Raw genomic sequence first — 21920 nt, forward strand, 5'->3', positions numbered from 1 at the left:
GATGGGCTCCGGCACGGGATCTGAGGGTGTGGCTCTGTCCTGAGCAGGTCTCCTGGGAAGAAGAACCTTCACAGAGACGGGGGCAGGATCCGGAGAGGAGGTGGATGGTGAACCGATGATGGGCAGCAAGGTGAAACCTATGGGATGCTGTAAACTGCAGTTGAGCTAAGACCACAGCTCAGTGTCACCAGCACTGGGAAGAGGCAGGAGCTGAAGGGCCTGCAAGACCACAAAAGAGGGACTGGGGTCATAGCAGAGTGGGCAGAGCACTTGCCTTGCATGCAGCTGACCCTGGTTCGATCCCGGGCATCCTATATGGTCCCGAGCCTGCTAGGAGTGATTCATAGCTTAGAGTCAGGAGTGACCCCGAACACTGATAGTGTGGCCAAAAAACCAAAAAGCTCTCAGAAGAAACCAATCCTGTAACACTATGCTTTCAGATTTCTAGTCAGGAGACTCAACACAAGTTCCTGCTACTGAATCTGTTCATGGAGAACTTGCTTCTCCCTAGCACCTCTCCATGCCACCCCACAGACTTCTGGGACCAAGGTTTTGGGAGGAGCGGGTCGGTCACAAAGCTTAACACGTTCGTCCAGAAGGGTCACGGCTGGGGGCAGGCAGGGTCCATGGACTCGGGATTCATGGGGCACAATCTGCTATGATAAATGATGCTGCACTGAGTGTTGCTGGGATGGGGTTTTCCTAAATTGCAGCCAGACACCACCGACTTCTCACTGCCACCCCCCGAGCTCTAGGCTTCGCTTCACAGTGGCCTCGGCTGCACCCCTGCCCCACTGGCTCAGGAGATCCAGAACTTCAGAAACTTCCCACATGGGTCTGAGACAGGGTGGTACTCAGATCAACCTAAAGGGTACGACCCAGAACAAACTTGACAAAGAGACACTATTTGTGAGAGAAAATCAATATTCCAATTCTTTCCCTTCCCCTTCCTCCCTCTCTCCTCTTCTCCTTCTCTTTCCTCCTCTTTTCTCCTCTTTCTCTCCCAAATTATTTTCTTGAATTATCTTGTGTAGGAGCAAAAGCTGAGTTTGTCCATCTACTGGTCCTACACATGGGCTTCCTCTTGACAAGGTCACAGCAGAGCTGGAGGAAGGCCAGCAGGGTCAACACCCGCGGGAAATGTACACAGGACACTGCACTGTCCCCTAGAACAGTGGCTGGAGACATGAATCTGGCAGGAGTGTTGAAATCTCACACAAACGTGGGCTTTGTGATTAAAATCACCCCTGAGTTCAGTCAAGCAAGTTTCCCCCTTTATTTTGTTAAATAAGATTCCAGAAAGTATAGTGCAAACACTCAGTAGAAAAGTTGCAATTAAGAAATGTACATTCACATATAACATTTCAGTCCATTTTTAAAAATAAAAATAGGACAAATTGTTTCATTACATGTCTCAGTTTAACAATCTTGGAAGACTGGAAGGTACGCCACAGTGTTCAGTTGACGTAAAAATAGACCCGTATGGAGTGTTACAAATCTACAAGTTACCCGGTGACACTGACGCTGTTGTCATTCAAATATCGTCTCGTTTCCATGCCTAGAAAAGCGCCCTCAGGGAACTCTATTAGTGGGAGGCGGTCACCTACGTCCACCCCCTCTGCATTCCAAGTAGGGGCACAAGGGACAGCTAGTGGGACACAGAAGGGCCTCGGAGTTTACAGCAGTAACCAAGAAAATCCAGGAACGGCCCTGGGTTTGCCTTAACTGAGAGAAAAGTCTACCAGTAATGGACATTGACATTTTTCTTGACATTTTTCTTCACTTGTGCAAATCGGCGTGCAAACACAGGACACCAGGGAGGGGGTGCTGGGGAGGGTGTTGAAGGTGCTGGGCTCTGCGAGGCCCAGGGTCCCAACTCCGCTTGGATTCAGGGACACATGGCCAATCAGCATATTGACCCACTTTGCACACGCCACGTTTCCAAATTCAAATAGAATCTAAGATTCCACAGCAAGAGATCCCGGGGATACAGGGCCTGGGTGTCCAGAGCTGGAACAGGAAGGAAGGCGACTCTTCCGCCTCTCCTGGGCTGACGCTCAGACTGTGCAAGGCGCAGCGTGGGGTTCCTCAGGCTCCCAGACATGGCTGTGTTCTCCTGAGATTTGTGCTTTGGGCCCAGGGCCCAGGGTTATCTGGGGGTTGCTGGTGGGAGGCAAGAACAGATCCTGACTGTGGGGGAGGGGCCAGCTGCCCCCAGCCGCGGGGCTCAGGACACGTGGCGCACAGACACGTGCGGACGCCCACAAGGCCTTGGAGTGCACATCTGGGAGAGCCACTGTCTAAACACGATCCCACTGAGTGCCCGCACACCCTCGTGGAGACCAACCCCACGAAGGTGGCTGCCCGCTCTGGCGGGAGTCAGTCCCGCCAGGAAGGGCCGCCTCATGCCCTCCGAGACTGCCAAGACTCTACCACGTGCTTCCATCCCTCTCACCTTCGCTGGACTTCTCGGCAGATGTCCCGGCACATCCTCTAAGAAGGAACACTGGCCACCTACCCCAGGCCAGGAACGGAACAATGGCATTAGATGGCTCTAACAGGAAGTAAGAGAAGGAATCTCAAACGTGACTGTCCACACGTTGGCATGATTTCTGACTGAGAACTGAAGCTGGGCTCGCCCTATGTGAAGAAGTGCCATCGGGCTGTCGTTTCAGGGTGGGCTAAGCTGAGCCCGGCGGTGACTGTCCTAGTGGGGTGTCCAGAGGGTCAAGTCCTCAGTTTCAGGACCTGGCTCTAGGGCTCAAGAAAACTTCCCAAGTTCTCCCAAAGCAATCGTGGGCCTGCCGGCACATGCTTATTCCAGCCCCCAGCCCTCCGAGGGGGTTCAAGGTCAGGCTCCAGCCCTAGGCTAGGGTCTAGCAGGCGTCTGAGCGGGGACCCTTCTCACAGCACAGCAGAGCTGAGGGTTCTGGGAACTTTGGAGACAAGCTGAAGGATCATCCTAGGCTGTGCTGAGCTTTCCCGAAGGTCTCTGCCTTTGACCCCCACCTGGGGCCCTCCAGACCCCTCTGTCGGGCACCTGGTCTCTGCCCACCAGACCGAGGATGCAGCGAGGATGAGACTGGCAGGCAGCTGTGGACACCATGAGCCCTGAGCACCCCAGGGGATGCCCGCTTGGAAACGCTCTCAAATTCCGGTGGGCTGAGACCAGGATAATGGATTGAGGCCAAACTCTAACTGGCTGAGGGTCCCTAGTTCTGCCACTGGCCTCTGGGCCTTCCCCCCATCACTCCAGCTGACTCCTGGTTCTGACTTAAAACTTCCCTGGGACTCAGAAGCCAGGAGGGTAAATCAAACCCAAGATAGCCCGGAGGAAGGTCTCACTTTTCAGTATCTCCTTGCTAAGGAATCTGGGCTCCCGAAAAAAGGGGCCCACGGGCCAGACTCTCGACTCTGAAATCAAACTACAGCTGGAGAGGGGGTCTGGACCTGGGGACACCACCGCACCCCAGCCTCTGTGCAGGCTGGAGCACTGCTAATTCCATCGACACTGTCAGTGTGCTGGCCTCCAGGAGCAGGGGCTGGCCCCTGCCCTTTCACTGAAAGGGTGGGCCCATGGGGGAGCTCCAGCTTCACCAGTCATTCAGGGGCTGCCCCGGGATGCACCACCCAGGGCCCCTCGCTCGCATGGTTCCTCCTGCTTGTGCCTCGGCCAGACCCACTCTCCCACAAGCTCACCCACTTTCTAAGCTGCCTTAGGGCCAGTCTGGGGGAGAGAGGGCCGTGTCCCTGCACTGGGAGCACAGAGAGAGGTGTGCAGAAGGGCAGGTCACCCAGGGACTGGGGCAGGATCGCACGGCGGGGGGTGACGAGAAGGAAGTGGGGGCCCTTCTTTGTCAGTGGCAGGTTGAGATGGGACTTGGCCACAGCTCTGAGATGCTCAAAGGTGTCCCTGTTGGCTGCGCTGTAGGGTGAGTCTGAGGGCTGGTGGAACCTGGACAGACCCAGTGTCCACAGCGGCCTAGGCCTGCATTTCAAACAGACTGACCAGAAGACTCAAATGTCCCCACCTGGGACCGCAGTGGGCACCTCACACGCTGGACAGCCAGTGTGGCCATGATAGAGACCACACATCTTCCTCGGGCACGAAGGCTGACATGGGAGGCCCCGGGATCGGGTGGCAGGGTGTGCTGCACCCCTTGAGAGTGTGAGAACCCCGGGACACTCGCATTTGGGCAAACTAGACGCATGGCTTATCTGGGCGTTAAGAGGAGGCTTCAGACCCGCTCCTCTCTGCAGTTTGGAGTCAGTTATTGCTTCTGGTTAGAGAAGGTGCCTGCTGAGTCCTGGGGGCTGTGGAGTCTGAGAGACTTGGGCAGGCACCAGGCTGGGGTAGGGAGGGGAGCAGACAGATGGCGGGACAGACACCACAGGATGGGGCTGCCAGGGTGCATGGAGGGTTTGAAATTTGGGGCTGCATCCTATTCTACTGAGCACAGCTTTCAGAGGCATGCAAGGGTCCCAGAGGGCTCGAGGGGATCATTCCAAGGGTCAAGGGTCAAAGCGTCGTCAAGCAGGGGTGTGAGGCTGCAGAAACATCACGTGCACGGCTCGCATGTGCATTCAAGGGAGGGGGCCGGGCAGGGCCGGGTGGCGCCATGGCCAAAGCTGAGCCGGACTCCCGCCTGAGCGGCCCGAACGTGAGCACGGGACTACTGGACGAGATCACAGGAAATAAGGCTTGTCACACACGAAAAGGTCCCCAAGCCCCCAGAGTGGAATCACGGCGGAAAACGGCTTCTGTGCGCAGTGGGGGAGGGCGGGGTCCGGAACTGCTGATGATGGCGGGGATGCTGCCCCTCACGGAAGGCGATCCCGGAGTCTGAAACAGTCGAGTGCCAGATGGCTTCCCCTGCGGCCACGGCAGGGGCCACGCACTTGGTGGCTGCCCTGCGTGGGGCCGTGGGCCCGTGGACCTGAGGGATGGTTCCGCTGGCTTCCATCCAGAGGCGGGCGCACGGGCTGCTCCGCACGCTTGGGCTGATGCTGAAGTGGGGTCTGCAAATGTGGGGGGGGGCCTCGGCTCCCTGCACAATCCCCGGGACCCACCCAGCCTGCCCCACACCCCGGGTCGTGGAACTGCACAGACTCTGGGGCGGGCCTCCTGAGGTGACTCAGTTTCCCTTGCCTCTAAGGGGATTTGGTATCAGCGTCCTCCACTCTGACAGTGAGTGCAGGGTATGGTGAGGGGAGGCACCTGCCCGCCCCGGCCTCTTCCACCCCAATGGGCAATTAAGGCTGGCCGCCTGCAGAGCTGCCAGCTATGCCCAGTCCCTACTGCCCGCAACTCTCAGAGAGTGACCTCCGAGTGTGGCACACCCGGGAGAGAAGGAGCCAGAGGGCAGCCTGGAGGCCATAGTCCTGGAAAAGTTGCTTAAGGGCAGCAGGTCTGCAGCCCCAGGCAGAAGCCGGGGACTCTGACCTCCCGTCCCAGGAGATGCAGTGTCCCCATGTGGCCCGTCCCTGCCCATCCATCCCCCCTGGCCCTCCGAGACACTGACCGCTCATCCTTGGGGAGTGCGGAAAGGCGGGAGGGCCCCAGAGATGCCCAGGATGGGGATCAGCCACTCATGCAGGGATACCCAATCACAACCGTAAACTCAGAAACCCACTTCCAGGGGCCCTGGTTGTGGCGGGGGCAGCTCCCACTCAGCCCCCAGGAGCCGTGGTTCCATGAACAGGCACTCAAGGCGGTGGGCCTGAGGAAATGGCCGGCTGACCAGGCTCTGCTCTGCCAGTCATAGTCCCACAGCCCGACTCTGACCGCCGCTGACTGGGCCCCAGGGAAGGCTGCGACAGCGTGAGCCCAGGAGAGCCTGGGGGCTGTGGGGCTGGTCTCCCCTCCCAGGTCAGCCCGGTGGCTCGCCTGGACACTGTCCCCGCCTGCTCTGCCAGCACAGTCGGTCCCCGCGGGGCGTCCAGCCGGGCCACCAGGCTGTGCTCAGTGGCCAGCGCCGGTTGGGCTAAGCCTCCTTCCCCGGTGCTCCGGGGGGCGGGTGTTGGGCGGGGGGCCCGGGACTCAGCCCTGCACCCTGCAGAGCCCCCAGCGCGGCCAGTCTTCCCGGGAGGCCGGCTCGGCGGTAGGGACACAGCTTGCGGCCCAGGGCCTGGGCGCGGGCCTGGGGGCCGCCGTCGGTCCTGCCTTCCAGAAAGTAGGTCAGCATCTCGCCCTTGCCCTTGACGCTGACCTTGCCCCGGCACACGAAGTGGTACACGCCCTGGCGCAGCAGCCGGTGGACCTCCTCTGTCACCTGATAGGAGGAGAGGGCCGTCACTCAACTGCGGAGGCGGGCGGGGCGCGGGGCCCTAGTGGCAGGCGCCCACCCCACCCTGGAAGGACCTGGACCACTGCTCCTCCTGCTTCGCTGGGCAGGCCGCACCCACCCCGCCAGGGAGAGCAGAACAAGGGGTTCTGGGAGCATGAGGGAGGCTGGAGGGGCATCAAGCTGTACCCTCCGTGTCGTCCCAGCCCGGGTCCTGGCAGATGCCTGGACTGTGGCCTGGCCTCCAGGCACACAGCAGACCCAGTGTTCAGGGAGGAACAAACCGGGCTGGACAAGCACAGCAGGAAGGGGGCACGCGGGAGCCAGCCTCAACCCGCTCCTCTGTGGAGCATCTGCGACTGGTGCTTCAGGGTGATCAGCCCAGGGCTTGTCGGGAGGCAGGGCTGGGCACCCCCCAACCCTCAGAACCCCGCACCACCCATGCACTGGAGTCGCGAAGAGTCCCAGGCTACTCTCAAGTGCGTCCCTCGGCCCCTGCACAGCCCGGCTGCGGCCAGCCTCTCTCCTGCGCTGGCTACCTAGATCACTACCAGCTTGAGCTAGCTCAGCTTCTGGCATGTTCTGAAGAAGCCCAAGAATGAGACCGAAGCCCGCATGCCAATGACTCGTGGGGAGCATTTTCTACACCCGTGGGTCTCTGCGTTGCTCACCCTGTTTCCTTCCTGTCTGACAGTGGGCCCGTAGCAGCCCCCATGTATGTCGCTTTCACCAGTGCCCCCCGGAGTACCTGGGGACCTGTCCAGACCTTGTGGCTGGGAATGTGATACTGAACCTTCACCTGCCAGTGGCCTTCCTGCATCCTGGCCAGGACCCTGCCCTTAGCCCCTAAAACACATCACTTCCTTCCCACCACTCAGGGGCTCCCCAACTCGACCCTGGCACCCCCCCACCCCACCCAGGGCTGCCTGAGAAGCAAACAGCAAACCCAGCCTCAAGTCCAGCAGTCCTCTGGCTGCTCAGGGGCCCATCCTGCCTCTGCCAGGCGCTGCCTCTTCTGCCTCAGGAGACCAAGTGCACTGACCTGGATTCTGCCCTGGACCCCGGTGCTGTCCATCCGACTGGCCACGTTGACCGTGTTCCCCCAAATATCATACTGGGGTCTCCGCGCACCGATCACTCCAGCCACCACAGGGCCCACATTGATGCCTGGAAAACACCAACAGCACAGCTGGGTGGGCTGGAGGGGGGGGCACTGCAGTGTGCCGGGGGAACCCAACACTGAGAGAGGCAGTCCAGCCTCCGCTGGCTGGGCCCCCATACCGCCCCCTACTCCCGTGAGAGACACCTGGGACAGTCCTACTGCCTGTGGCTGCAGCCAGGCTGAGCCCTGCGTCTGTGGGACGAGGGCGAGCCTGCTGGCTGCAGCCACTGCCCAGACAGACAGCAGTTCCCCCTGGTTGCAGGGTGAGACCACCAGAGGGGACAAAGCCAGAGCCCCCAGTCAGCCCTCCGGCCGCTTCTCCTGACGTGGCTCTGGAGCTGACAGGCCTGGTCGTGCCGAAAGGGCCAGTGTAGGTCCCCCCACCTCCAGGGCCCCCACGGGCGCTTCAGGATCAGAGCACGTGCTGGGCGTCTGCATGCCACGGAGGGCCACCCGCCTCCTGCGACTCCCTCTGAATCCCACCCGGGACACACCGACACGCAGCACGAAGTCGTTGTAGGACTGATAGTTGATCTCATCCAGCACGTCGAACATCTCGATGGCGAAGTCGGCCAGGGTGCTGAGGTGGGAGGAGATGCACTTCTTCACCTGTGGGGAGAGCTGCTGTCACGGGAGCACAGGGACACACGGGGGGGGGGGGGGGGCCACAGCAGCCCGGGGTGTCCTGGTCCTCCTTCCACAGCACTCACTGTTTCCTGCCATCTCATCTTCCTAAAAGAACCTTATTTTTGTGTACAATGACAACTGTACATTTTTCTCTTTTTCTGATTGACGTTTCTAATTTTTAGGGCTATATTACTTAAAAAAAAAACTAACATCATTTTCAGAATAGATTTGGAGGGAAGCTGGAAAGCTGAGAGGAGAATTCCCACACGAGAGCCCTACCAAGTGCTCAGACAGCTCCGCACTCACTGACACCTGCATCAGGGTCTGGCACAGCTGTGCTATCAGTGAAGCCACAGTGAAATATTATTATCTGCTGAAGTTTTCAGGCTGGAGCGATAGCACAGCGATAGGGTGTTTGCCTTGCACGCAGCCGGCCTGGCTGACCAGGGTTTTATTCCTCTGCCCCTCTCAGAGAGCCTGGCAAGCTACCGAGAGTATCTTGCTCGCACGGCAGAGCCTGGCAAGCTACCCATGACGTATAGCTTGTATGCCAAACACAATAACAAGTCTCACAATGGAGACATTACTGGGCCCGCTCGAGCAAATCGATGAACAGTGCAGTGCAGTGCAGTGCTGAAGTTTACAGTTCACATCAGGAGCATTCTATGTGGAACATCATAAGGGGTTTGACAGTCAAGTTTCTACATTCACAATTGTATATGCAACAGTTTCACAGTTCACCCAAGTCTCCCAGTTTCTACTCGCCTCTCTCTAACCTCTCAGCCACTGATCCTTTATTGTCTCCATTTTTACCTTTACCAGAGTATCAGATAGTTATAACCACACACCACATAACCTTTCAGAACCACTTCTTTCATTCAGTAATATGCATTTGTGGTTCTTCTATTCCTTTGGGAACTAACTTCTATACAGAAAGAGTGATGCTGTCTTAAAATGCTAGGAATGAACAATGGAGTTGGACTTTTAAAAAATTACTTGACAGTCCTAACTTTCCCTTAGATGAAACCTTTGTTTAAATAAAGTAAGTCTCAGCCCAGAGGTTTTCATTTTAAAAATTACTAGTTTTTATTTTTCATTTGTTAATGGTTTGTGTGTGTGTGTGTGTGTGTGTGTGTGTGTGTATGTGTGGTGGTGTTGGGGGGGTGTTGTTTGGGCCACCCCCGGCGGTATTCAGGGATCACTCCTGGTGGTTCTCAACAGACCTGAAGTGGTGCTGGGGACTGAACCCGCGAAAGCCATGTGCAAGGCAAGTGTCCTCCCTGCTGTATTATCACTCAGGCCACACTCATTTGCTTTAGCTCTCAGTCATAATCAATCATCTACACGTACTACTCGATACAGCCACTCACCTATGGGAGGACATCTTGGTTGGTTCCAGATTTTGGTAATCATGAATAAAGCTGTGTAAAGGTTTTTGTATGGAGATACATTTTTTCACTCCTTCGGGTAAGCACAATGGTGACTGCCCCACTCGCAAGCCCCCTACCGTGGATGAGATTTCCATGGCTCCCCATTCTCAGCACTGCTCAATGACACTCTCTCTAGGTCTTGACTATTCTAATCGGTGTGTAGGGGTATCTCACTGCTTGAATTTGCATGTCCCAGTGACATATGCTGTAGAGAATTATTTCTCATACATATTTGTCACCCTGTATGTCTTCTCTGTGAGATGTCTGTTCAGATTTTTTTTTAAATATCCCTTTTTACTAGGGTTAAAAGGAGTTTCAAGCTGACCCCACGTGCTGGGGGAAAAGGCAGTTGGGATGGAGAAGGAGCCACTAAGTAAATGATGATTGGAGGGATCGCCCAGGTTGGGAGATGTGTGCTGAAAGTAGACCAAGGACCAAACACGATGACCTCTTAGTATCTGTATTGCAAATTATAATGCCCAAAATGAGAGAGAGTAAGAAAGATGGTACCTGCCACAAAGGTGGGGGTGGTGGGTGGGACACTGGGAACAATGGTGGTGGGAAATGTGCACTGGTGGAGGGATGGGTCTCAGCACCGTTTGAAACACAGTCATGCAAGTTTGTAACTGCATCTCACCGTGATCCAATGAAACTTCTTTTAAAAAAAGAGTTTCAAGTTTTAAGAATTCTTATAAATATGTGAGTATTTGGCTACAAATCTGGTTACAAGTACTGTAACAGGTAGGTGGGTTAGCAAAACTATTCAAGTCTGTGAATTCACTGTCTTTTCTTTATAGCTGTAGTAGAATTCTAAGATTGGGTCAAAATTACCACGTTTTGTTGTATCTAAGAAAATTACCCCCGAATTCAAGATTGCCTAGACTTTCTTTTATCTTCCAGACATTGTAGGTTTTCATTTTGTATTTACGTCTATTATACATTTGAGTTAGTTTCTGTGAAGCATATGTGCATGTGGCTGTGCTCACTTAAAATATGTAGACACAGATGTCCAGCTGTGCCAACGTTTGTTGAAGTAGTCAGTGAAATGATTCTGCTTTGTCCCTCTGTGTTGTCTGTTCCTTTGTTAAAGATCAGCTGAATGAACCACCTCCACCACCAGGTAAGCTCATCTTCACCAGCCCTGCTCCAGAAACTCTGAAGTTAAATCTTCAAAGAGACAAAGTAGTTACAAAAACTTATTGGAGCACCCATTCCCGGCTGAGACATCTGGGGCACTCTCAGAGGGGATAGACCAGCGCCCACCCAAACAAAGTCTGGCAGCTGCTCACGCCCACACTCCATATCCCCGCCATGCTCTGGCTGGACTCCATCACCTCGGGATGAGCCTAGCAGTGAAATTAACCTGCCGGAAACTCAAGTACCCATTTCACGGGTCCCTGTGAATGAAAACTTGAGGCCTTTTCAGAGTCAGGATAGGTACCTCCCTTCAGCTCCCTGAACTTCTGAGAAAGCCCAGTAATCAGGTCCACAACCCAAAGTTAAAAATTTAACTCCAGTTGGACTGCCCAGTTAAATATTCTGGATTTCCTGGAATGAATCTCCAAACTGTACAACACTGATAAATACACCAGATTGTACGGGATGTAACTTAGAAGCCAACCAATCTTGATTAATAAAAACATTAACAGATATGGCTTATTGTAGCAGCATTCTAGTAATCCCTCAGGCAAGGACTTAATGTCTCCACGGTGAGATACAACAATTTTCACTAATTTTCTTCCGAGTGATAGGACAGCGGTAGAACGTTTGCCTTGCACGTGGCCCATGTGGCCAACCCGAGTTCAATTCCTCCACTCCTCTCAGAGAGCCCGGCAAGCTACCAAGAGTATCTTGCCCTCACAGCAAAGCCTGGCAAGCACCCCGTGATGTATTCAATATACCAAACACAGTAACGAGAAGTCTCACGATGGAGACGTTACTGGGCCGGCTGGAGCAATGAACAACGGGAGGACAGTGTTACAGTGCTCCAGTGCTGTTAGCATTTTATTGGTGATACGCAATACACAATAAATTATTGTGGGCCAGCTATAGGGGCAAACTTGTTTGGGAAAATTTGAGACAATGGTGGAGGGAAAGTGAAATGGTGGTGGGACCGCTGTTCAATGACTTTGTAAACCCGAGTGTTTAAATAAAGTATGGGGGGAGTACTTTTTTACATATATAAGCCTTTTTCATGTAAACTCCAAAGTATATTAGCAGGAAATGTTTTTTAAGTTTTATTAATGATAAGTAAGACATGATGACCATAATGAGATCCAAGTGCAAAATGAAATTGAACGCAATATAGAGTCCAGAGTGGAAAACTTGCTTGTGTCAATGAGAATAAGCATCTTATTATATTGTATTAAGTGGTTTTAGTTTCCTATTTACATAGGTTAAAATCGTATAGCAATCACAAATTGGCTTTTACTTTTACTTCCTGATCATTCTATTTGCCATTCCTGTAATGATTGTTGGAGTAGCAATAGAAAGTAAATTTGCTCTGTGCCTGAGGGGCGGGCTGGGGTTGGGAGGGAAACCAGGGATGTTGGTGGGGGAAAGGTCACACTGCTGGTGCTGGAAGAGTGAATGCCTGAAACAACTGTATTACGGACACCTTTGTCAATCATGTGTGCAAAACAAATTAAAATAATAAAACTGTTTAAACCAAGATCATAAGTGACAACAACAATGTAAGCATATTAAACTATATTAATTTTTTAAATTATTAAATCAGACTTACACTATAGGTCAAGACCATGTTCAAGTAGGAATTAGGTTGCTCTTGCCTTTAAAATGATTTCAAAAACATTTAGATAAACCTCTTGAAGCAGAGATTCAGAAGTACTGAAATTAAATCAAAGACAATTTCTCTATTTTACAAACATGGGTGGTTCAAAGCTAAGAGACTTATTTTTGTCTCTAAATCTATTTGTGTATGTCGTTTCCATTTTCATTTTTCTTCTAGTTGGAAGTTGTAACATATATAATCCAAACTACCTATAATCTGAGGTAATTTTGGTGAATAAAAACTTTTTAAAAAGACTTATGGTTTTCCTCATAGAGATATTACACGTAATTATTATATTTATGCCTAGGATGTAACTTGGGGCGTGTTATTGTAAATGGAACTGTGATTTTAACTGCTCTGCATGCTACTTGTTCATCGCTGACATACGAGGGCGTGGCCAACCTGATTCCACAATCAGGTTTGCTGTAGATCTCATTAGCCCTAGGAGTGAGCTGGGCTTTTTCTCTTCAATTTTCTAAATAAGTAATCATAACTTCTATAACCAAAGACATTTTTATATCTTCATTACCAATGTGATGCTGATATTCGCTTCCTTGATTTTGCATATGAAACTTAGACTTTTTGTATGATGAGAGGAAGGGGAAAAGGGAAGACTCCTGTCCCGCTCTTTTGGAAAAGCCTTGGTCTTAGGGAGAAGGCATTTGTTTGTCGTCATGACTTATCTCTCATGATGCCTTTAAGAAAAGTGTGTTCTTTTGCTGGACAGAGTGTCTGTAAACGTCCTCTCCACTTCACTGATGATGCTATTCAGTTGAACAAATCTTGACTAATCTTGCTCACTGGAGCTACCAACTCTGTGTTGGACTTTCCATTGGACACTGTGTCTAGGAGAGGTGTCAAGCTGGCATGACAAGCTGGCACATGGGCTGAGGTTGACTCTGGGGCAGAGGGCACAGAGGCCCAGATGTGGAGTCTGCCCAGGAAAGAGCTGGGACACAGCCCTCTGTTTGTTTGGGGTCATTCTTGGCAGTGTTTAGGGCTTATTCCTGGCTCAGTGCTCAGGAGTCACGCCTGGCGGTTCCAGGATATGTGGTTCTAGAGTTCCAAACTGGGGTTATCTGCATGCAAGGCAAGCACCCGACCCGCTGTAGTTCCCTCCAGCCCCGAGACCCACCCATGCAGCAGTGCGAGCTTGAATATTACACACCTTGACCCCTGCCGTGGGCGCCAGCCCCACTGCAGCCATGTAGGTGCTGCCGATGGTCTTGATCTTCTCCAGGTCCTTGTAAAAATCTTTGTCCATGAGCTTTGTTTAAAACACAAAACTGTTCAACGTTACAAAACTGTCATGCTGGACAAGACCACAGAGCAGATGACACATCCAAGAGAGCAAAGGCTTCGCTCAGGACACTCACGCGGGTTTGCATCTGGACTGAAAACGGAGGCCTGAGTGGGTGTTTAAAAGAAGGGGCCAAACTAGCTAGCAGGTTAACTCTGCTTTCCAGAAGCAAGCCTCCAAGCCGCTGAGAGCAAGGTCCACGGCAGGAGGGAGCCAGGCCAGCACCCACGGCCCGCTCTCCAGCGAGTCCAGCCAGCAGCAGGGTCCGCACTCAACTCAAACCCACTACCCACCCAGGCCCGCGATCAGCCTCCCACCCACTGTCCACGGGGTCCTACGCTCAGATCTGGAACCCACTGCTCCCAGGCCTCCTTCCTCTGTGCCTGACAGGGACCATCTTTCCCAGAGAGACACATGCTAGACTTTCACCTGTTCTACCCGTGAAGAGATGCCGGCTTGCTGGGCAGCAGCCGGATCCGCAAGGGACTCACCCAGCCCCAGGCCCACACTGGGATGCGCGGCCCGGGCTGGACGTGAGGGCCCTACCTCATCAAAGTCGGCGATGATCTCATTGAGGAGCCGCAGGCACTCCACCCCCATGTTGTTGCCGTCCAGCTCGATGTAGAAGTCGTTGAAGTTGGGGATGGAGGCAAACATGACGCCCACCTGTGCGTACGACTGGTAGTAGAGGTCCTACAGGGAGGGGGTGGGGAAGGTCGGGTCAGCGCTTCAGGGGCTGGGGCGGGCTGGCTTCCTAAACCAAAGCTCCCTGCTGTGTGGCCAGAAACTTCCAGAAATCCCTCGGGGAAGCTCTGGGATCACGAGTCAAGGCCTGCCTGTGTGTCTCCAGGATCTAAAATGTGCTTTTAAGTTCGGCTTTGTGCTGAGGCTGGTTCCGGAGCCCTGCTGGCAGGCCAACGGCACACTCAGGGGCTGTGTCCAAGTGAGCAGCCCTGATCCTGGGGGCCCCCTGCTCCCTCCTCACGAAGATGGGCGTGCTATTTCTCTGCAGAAACCCAAGGAGGAGACCATTGCCAGAGACGCAGGGAGGTTGCTCGGTCACCGTGTGGCCGTGAGTCTGAAACAGCCCCTTGCAAGGGGCCGCAGAGTGCCCGCACTGCCCCGCCACTCACCATGTTCTTGGGGTTGGACATGAGGAAGTGCTGAGCCACATGGGCGGGCAGGAGGTTGAAGAGGATCCGCTTGTTGTCCAGTTTCACCTGCTCCATGTCGTCTCGCTCCTCCTCTGCCTGGGGAGGGACCCGGGAGTCACGCACCTGCCCACCACTTCCCTCTCTCACTCCCCACACGGCAGACTCAGCTCCCCCGGAGGCTGCCCCCAGCTCGCCCTGACGCAGGTGCACCCAGAGTCGGTGAGAGCCCCTCCCCAGCCTTGACAGCTGCTCCCCGTCCCTCCTCTGCCCTGAGAGGTCAGCCTGCCACACGCTGCCGCCAGCAAGAATCCTGCCAGATCGGTTCGGTCAGAAGCCCCCGATCCTTAAGTCCCAGGGGGCCACACTCCTGGATCATACACCCCCACTTTCCCGGGCATGTCTGTGGTCGAGCCCATCCATCACTTCACTCCAAAGGATGCTCACTCCTGTCTCTACGACCCTGCTGTTCTTGAACGAATCATTTTTCTCTTAACACACACTCCTCCCAAGCATCCACACAAAACTCCAAGTGCGTCGATGGTGGTCTAGCCAGCTTCTCTCCATTCTGCCATCTGCAGCATGGCAGGGCTGGAAAGGAGTCATGTATTTCTGGGTAAGTGGACAAGCCACCATTTTGGTTTTGGTTTCTTTTTTTTTTCCCTTTTTGGGTCACACCCGGTGATGCACAGGGGTTACTCCTGGCTCTGCACTCAAGAATTAGTCCTGGCGGTGCTCAGGGGATCATATGGGATGCTGGGAATCGAACCCAGGTTGGCCTTGTACAAGGTAAACGCCCTACCTGCTGTGCTATCACTCCATCCCCAAGCCACCACTTTGGACAGACGGAACTTTGCAAAGACTGAAAATGAGAGGCCATTTCAAGAGACACAGCTCAAGAGTCCCTCTTGGCCACTCTCAGGGATCCACTGCAGGCACCAGCTCTCTCTGCGGCACATGCATACACCCAGGTTATGCTAACCCCTGGCAGCCACTGATGTCCCTGGCACTCTCCTGGGCCTCACACCAGCCTACTCCACAGACGTCCAAAGCCAGCAAAGTCAGGCAGGTGCTGGTCTAAACTTCCCACTGCCTCGTGACCCTGTGCCCAGCACAACTCTAAGCTCAGCTCTCTGGGCCACGAGCCGAACAACATCGTGGGGACATGGGAAGCAGAGTCAGAAACGATGAGTTCCACTGGGCCAACTCATTCAACAGGGCGGAAGGCATGTCCAGGCTGGCTGACCTCACCCAGCTCCCGGGCCTTTCCAGAGACGAATGCAAACAATGTGATGGTGACACCACTGGTGCTTCGAGGGTTCAAGAGATGCCGCTGGCCATGTGTCTGCACAGTCTGTGTCCCGAGACGGAAGCACGGGTCACCGTCAGCCACTGCCCCTGGCTGCCGAGCCTGGCTCAGGGCCTGCTCCCTGAAACCAACAGCCTGGGCCAGCTCCAGGACACCACTGTGAGGCGCTGGGGGGGCACCGTGCTTTGGACCTGGAAACAGTCATGGAACAAAGATCCCAGAGGGGGTGGGGAGTGGCACGGCCACACTATGCCACCCCCTAGAGCAGCCCTGTCCCACCAGACAGTGTTTCTTCACTGTGAAATGGGTCTGAAGCACCACTCCTGAGCATCACGGTGCTGCAGAAGCCCGGAGAAGTCTCCCGGGTCTGTCACAATGGCAGTGACATTCATGCTGCTGGCTTCGAGCTCTGACGAGACCCACTGACACAAGCAGTGGGTGGAGCACACTGAGACCGCAGGTGGAGAGCCAAGCAGACCGGACCCAGGGTGAACAGCCCCAATTTCCTACACGGCCTTCTCTGGAAAACCAGTCACGCGAGCCAGCTGCCAAGGAGGCAGGCTACCAAGGTTCCCTCTTGCTCCTTAAAGAGAGCAGAGAGTGGTAGGGAAGGGAAGAAACTGGAAAGTGCAGCCCTCACAGAAAGAAGTGAGGACTCTGCAGACAGAGAGCGAGAGGTGAGCTCCAGGCTTGCCACAGTGCTGATGGGAAGGAGCATGTCAGAGCAGATTCTCCGCTGAGGAAAGTGGGGTGACCTGGCCAGGGGCACACACAGAAAGACTTCTGCAGGGTTAGAATGCGTTAGTACAAAAGATTTTTTTGAAAAAGTTTTACTGGAACAGGGTGATGGCTAAAAGGGCATGTCCTGGGCCCTGAATCTGATTACAAGCCCATTTGGGCCCACATGACCCCAGGCTCCACTGGATCTGAGCAAGACCCAAGCAATGATGAGGGTCACTCACGCATGGCCCCGAGTCTCCTGGACACTGCCTGTGAGGCCCTTTAAGAACAAACAAAATAAATAACAAAAAAAAAATCAGTTTTGTTTATTAACAACACAGAAACTTCAGTTCCCTATTCAGAGAGATAGCACAAGTAAAGATCCTTACTTTGTGTATGGCCAACCCTGGCTCAAAACCCGGGCACCACCAGGAGTGACCCCTAAGCACAGAGCCAGGGATTACCCTGGGCACTGGCCTCAAACAAAACCCAAAACAAAAAACTTAGTTCCAGTCAAATGATTATCAAGGTGAATGATATTGCTAATATTGCTAAAGCAATGTGATCACAAAATCTGTTTTTGATGATGGTGGCATATCACCTTGTCATAAAAAATCTGTGGCCCTTGGTTCAGCTCACTGCCAGTTATTTAAAATTTACTTCTATTTTTGGGCTATCAGATTAGCTCTCTTCTTAAATAATATCTAATTTGTAATTGACTCAGAAGCAAAGTTTTTCATTGAAATTTGACTGATGAATATACATATTTTAATCGAGAACGTAGCACTGTAGCACTGTCCTCCTGTTGTTCATCGATTTGATCGAGCGGGCACCAGTAACATCTCCACTGTGAGACTTGTTACTGTTTCTGGCATATCGAATACGCCATGGGGAGCTTGCCAGGCTCTGCCGTGCAGGTGGGATACTCTTGGTAGCTTGCCGGGTTCTGAGAGGGGCCGAGGAATCGAACCCAGATCGGTCCCATGCAAAGCAAATGCCCTACCCGCGGTGCTATCCTTCCAGCCCAATAGAGAATATATTACATTTAAAAGGATCGAAATTTGCTGAAAATATCTTTTATTTTTTGGACGCTCTTTCATATCAGGTCAGTCTAAGGATTTATAATAAAGAGACTAGTTTGTGGTGGTTTGTGAACATACACTGTTCCTGTGAATAAAATCATGTGAGATAGATACATCAAACACTCCTTTTAATTTTTTATCCTTTTTGGTTTGGGGGCTGCACCCACTGGTGCTCAGAGCTTACTCCTGGCTCTGAGCTCAGGATCACTCCTGGCAGGACTCAGTGACCATGTGGAGTGCAGGAATGAACATGGATAGGCCACATGCAAGGCAAAAACGCCCTATTCACAGTACTCTCCGGTCCTAAAATTCCTTTTCAAAGTGTTTTTTCTGTGGCCTAGCTTCTCTCCAAGGGAATTTCTGTTTCATTTGTTAAAATGCTGAACTCAAACTTTAAGGGACAAGCTACAGGAACAGATGTTAACTTCAGAAGTCAGGAGAGCTCAGAGTCTGGAGCTCCCGCAGTTTAATCGACAGAACAAACCACATCCCAATCCCCTGAGCCTAACACGAGGCATGCAGGATGGTGTCGAGTGTGGCCCCTTTGGGCGCTGCCGAGTGCTCAGCACAGCCAGGAGTGCCGCCCCTGCCTCTGACCTGGAGTGACATCCAGCTCGAGTCAGAACACCCGAGCCAGGTCATCATTCTTCAAATATTAGGAAAGTCTATTTGCTAATTTCCAGAACACTCTCTGTAAACAGACCTCCTGAGCAATGCCATAGTTTTCAGGACTTCCCAGAAAAAAAAAATGAATGAGGCACTAATGGGTGCACAGAAAGAAGTCCAGGAGAGATTGTCTCAGGAAACAAAGAAGGAAGAAACCTCCATGAGGGTTCCATGACATGATGTCTGCAAGATGAAACTTCAAGACAAGCAATGGTGCCACTCAGTGTAATCAAAAGACTGAAAACCAGGAAGATGAAGGGCAAAGACAGAAGTTCCAGCTAGAGAGCTGGGAGGAACACATGAATTTCTCCACTTTTCTGGTCTATTTTTCAGGCCTCAAAAGACTGAAGGAAGCCCAGCCACACCATAAGGACCAAGTTGCTCTACTGAGTCTACTGATCAAAGTGTGGATTTTTACCTAGAAACACACTCCTATGCGTACCCTGAACAACAATGCCAGGCCAAATCTGGGGACCCCATGGTCTAATCAAGTAGATAATTCATTCCAACTGTCACAGATGTTGTCTTTCAAAACTACAATGAACTGGTTTGGGCAACAGCACAGTGGGGAGGGCATTTGCCTTGCACACAGATGAGTCAGATTCAATCCCCAGCATCCCTTGTGGTCCCCCAAGCAACATCATGACTCATTCCTGAATGACAGCCAGGAGTAACCCCTGAGCTTCATCAGATATGGCCAAACAAAACAAAAGTTCGAAACTATACTAAAATGTACTATGTGCCTCTTGGGGACATATGTCCCTCTCTGGGCCCCCAGGCTCTGAGAACCTAATTCTTCTGGGAGGCACAAAGAGGAAGTTTTTTCTAGCACACAAGGAGGCTAAGATAAGGTATCAGCCAGCAGGTTGGGACAACATGTCGTGAATGTGCTGAGTGATCTTCAAAATTTCTCATCACACAACAAAACTGTTAACTCTGATGGCTCTGGACACTGATGGTTCTCACCGCAGCAACTATTTCATGATGTATACAAATATCCAGTTACGTTGGTACAATTGGCTCTACTAGGAAATTACTGTATAAAAAGCGGACTATTATTATGCATGCATTCACATCCACAAATCTGATTGTGACAGCCATGAAGACTGGAAGAATGTGGACTGAGTTTAAAGTTACTCCCCTCCTTAAACTATTGTAGTAAATGGATTTAATGAATCTTTCTTTTGCTCTTCCTCAGAGATGAGCTGCTTGTCCTCCCTCCAAGGAGCCTGAACTCTCCGGCTGTATTCTGTGTAATTTCCTCTTGATCCCTCCATGTCTCTTTCCAGCAATTATCCCCTTTCCCCCCACACCCCTAGTAATTTTATTTTTTCCCTCTCTGTTGATATCTTCTCCTCTGCAGATTCATTCTTCCTGATCAAAATAGGCAAAGAGGAAAATAAATTCCCCATTAAATATAGCATACAATTAAATAGTTTTATGGAGAAAACATTTTTTTGTGCTTAGAATGTATGTACAAATAAAATCTGTAATGTCGAGGTTGGAGCGATAGCACAGTGGGTAGGGCGTTTGCCTTGCATGTGGCTGACCTAGGTTCGATTCTCAGCATCCCACAGGGTCCCCCGAGCACCACCATGGGTAATTCCTACGTGCAGAGCCAGGAGTGACTCCTGAGCATTGCTGGGTGTGACCCAAACAGAAAAAAAATCTGTGATGTCAATATCAGACATCTAGGATGAGAGAATGAATTACCTGACGCTAGTCAAGGATATATGTCTACTGATCCAATGCAAAAGTTATAGAAAGAAGATAAAATTCAGAACTACTGAGTGGAATATAAAGAATTAATGGACTCCTCAAAAGAGCAGTAAAATAGGAAAAATATAAAACATGGTTATATGAGGAGAAAAGAAAAGAGGCAGCAGGCTGGCAGATTAAATCCAGCGGCGGGCTTGGGAGGAAGCACCGTGGGGGCACTCGCCTTCCTGCAGCCCCCTGTGTCTGAACCCTTAAACAGCAAACGGAACCCCAAGCACCACCAGGGGTAATCTCTGACTGAAAGGCAATGAATAAGGCCTGAGTGTTACAGAGTGTGGCCCCCCAAAAAAACAAAACAAAAACCCCAACCACATCAGGGCTGGTACAGTGGGGAGGGCACTTGCCCTGCATGTGGCCAACCTGGGCTCAGTCCCCGGCACCACATATGGTCCCCTGAACACTGTCACGAGTGATTCCTGAAAACACAGCACAGTAAACTCTATGTATTACCAGGTGTGGTCCTCCAACAAAAACAAATAAAAATCCAATCATATTCATTTTAATTGATCTAAATAGCTCAATTAAAAGGCATAAATTTGGGGGGCATGGTGCCGCCAACAGGTCAACCTGTACCATCAGTGGCCTGATAATGCCTTAGGCTTCCTGACACCCCAAACTTGCCACTGTGCCTTTGGCCGGACCCCAACAACTTGGGACCAGGTTTACCAAGAAATTAAATGGCCAGAAGTTAGGTATGCGGGAGCCACACTCACAAACCACCTCCAGCTCAGCTATACAAGCTCATTAATTGGCCTTATTTCAGAGACCCATAGATAAAACTCAAAAGAGATCAAAAGACACAGTTAATCTCGAACCTGCGCATGGCTGAAAAGACTGGGGTAAATCAGGGTTGCGGGGAGGGAGGGGTTGGCCTGGTGGCCTGCCCAAGCAGAGCCCCCTGCAGCTGCTTGCTTCCACAATCCAAAGTTGCCGCCATACCCCTGGCCTAATTCCACTGTCTCAGGACAGACCTCACCAAGATATAATCTGCTGAAAATTCAGGTATGCGGGCTTTGTGACTGAAATCTCCAGGCTTTCTTGGGGTTGGGATGGGCTACCTTCCCCACATCCCCTGTATTTCCAGAAGCCTCAGCAGTCACATACACACCCCAAAGCTGCCACCCAATTAAAAAGCTATTCCAACCTTACCATCCCAATAAAATGCCGAATGCCCTGAACAAAAACCATGAACTCTTAGCACCTGTATTGCAAATCACAACGCACAAAATGAAAAAGAGAGCAAAAAGGAAAGTGCCTCTATGCTGGGGGTAGGGGGTTAGGGGTTGGAGGATGGTGGTGGAGAAAAGAGGGACACTGGTGGTGGTGGGAGGTGTGCTCTGGTGGAGGGATGGGTGCTGGATCATTGTATGACTGAAACCCAATTATAAACAGTTTTGTAATGGTCTATCTCATGGATATCCAATTAAAAAAATTTAAAAAATAAAAGTAATGTGCAGTCCATGCCCAGCTCAATCAGCTTAAACAATGGCTGAATAAACAGCAGTACCTCCACATTTTTTAAAAAAAAGGCATACATTTGGAAAATATTTAAAATAGGCAAGAATTGATTGTGTATTGCTTTCAAAGAAACACATTTTAAGTAAAATACAAATAGATTA

The 21920-nt window shown here is 51.9% G+C and overlaps 1 protein-coding gene across 1 annotated transcript in view; it reads right to left on the reverse strand.

Annotated features, from left to right (window-relative positions):
* Window positions 1-5966: 5966 nt before the first annotated feature.
* LOC130017598 (adenylate cyclase type 1) overlaps window positions 5967-21920 on the reverse strand; it is a gene marked incomplete at its 5' end in the record, with an annotated part of 56491 nt that continues 40537 nt past the window's right edge. Inside the window, 6 exons of the mRNA XM_056108288.1 lie at window positions 5967-6272; window positions 7327-7451; window positions 7941-8055; window positions 13463-13561; window positions 14141-14287; window positions 14728-14844. Of these exons, the coding sequence (XP_055964263.1) occupies window positions 5985-6272; window positions 7327-7451; window positions 7941-8055; window positions 13463-13561; window positions 14141-14287; window positions 14728-14844 (891 nt within the window). The remainder of the gene's footprint in view (window positions 6273-7326; window positions 7452-7940; window positions 8056-13462; window positions 13562-14140; window positions 14288-14727; window positions 14845-21920) is intronic.

The sequence above is a fragment of the Sorex fumeus genome, unplaced genomic scaffold (assembly GCF_029834395.1).
Source record: "Sorex fumeus unplaced genomic scaffold, SorFum_2.1 ptg000205l, whole genome shotgun sequence".
In the NCBI taxonomy this organism is placed as follows: Eukaryota; Metazoa; Chordata; class Mammalia; order Eulipotyphla; family Soricidae; genus Sorex; species Sorex fumeus.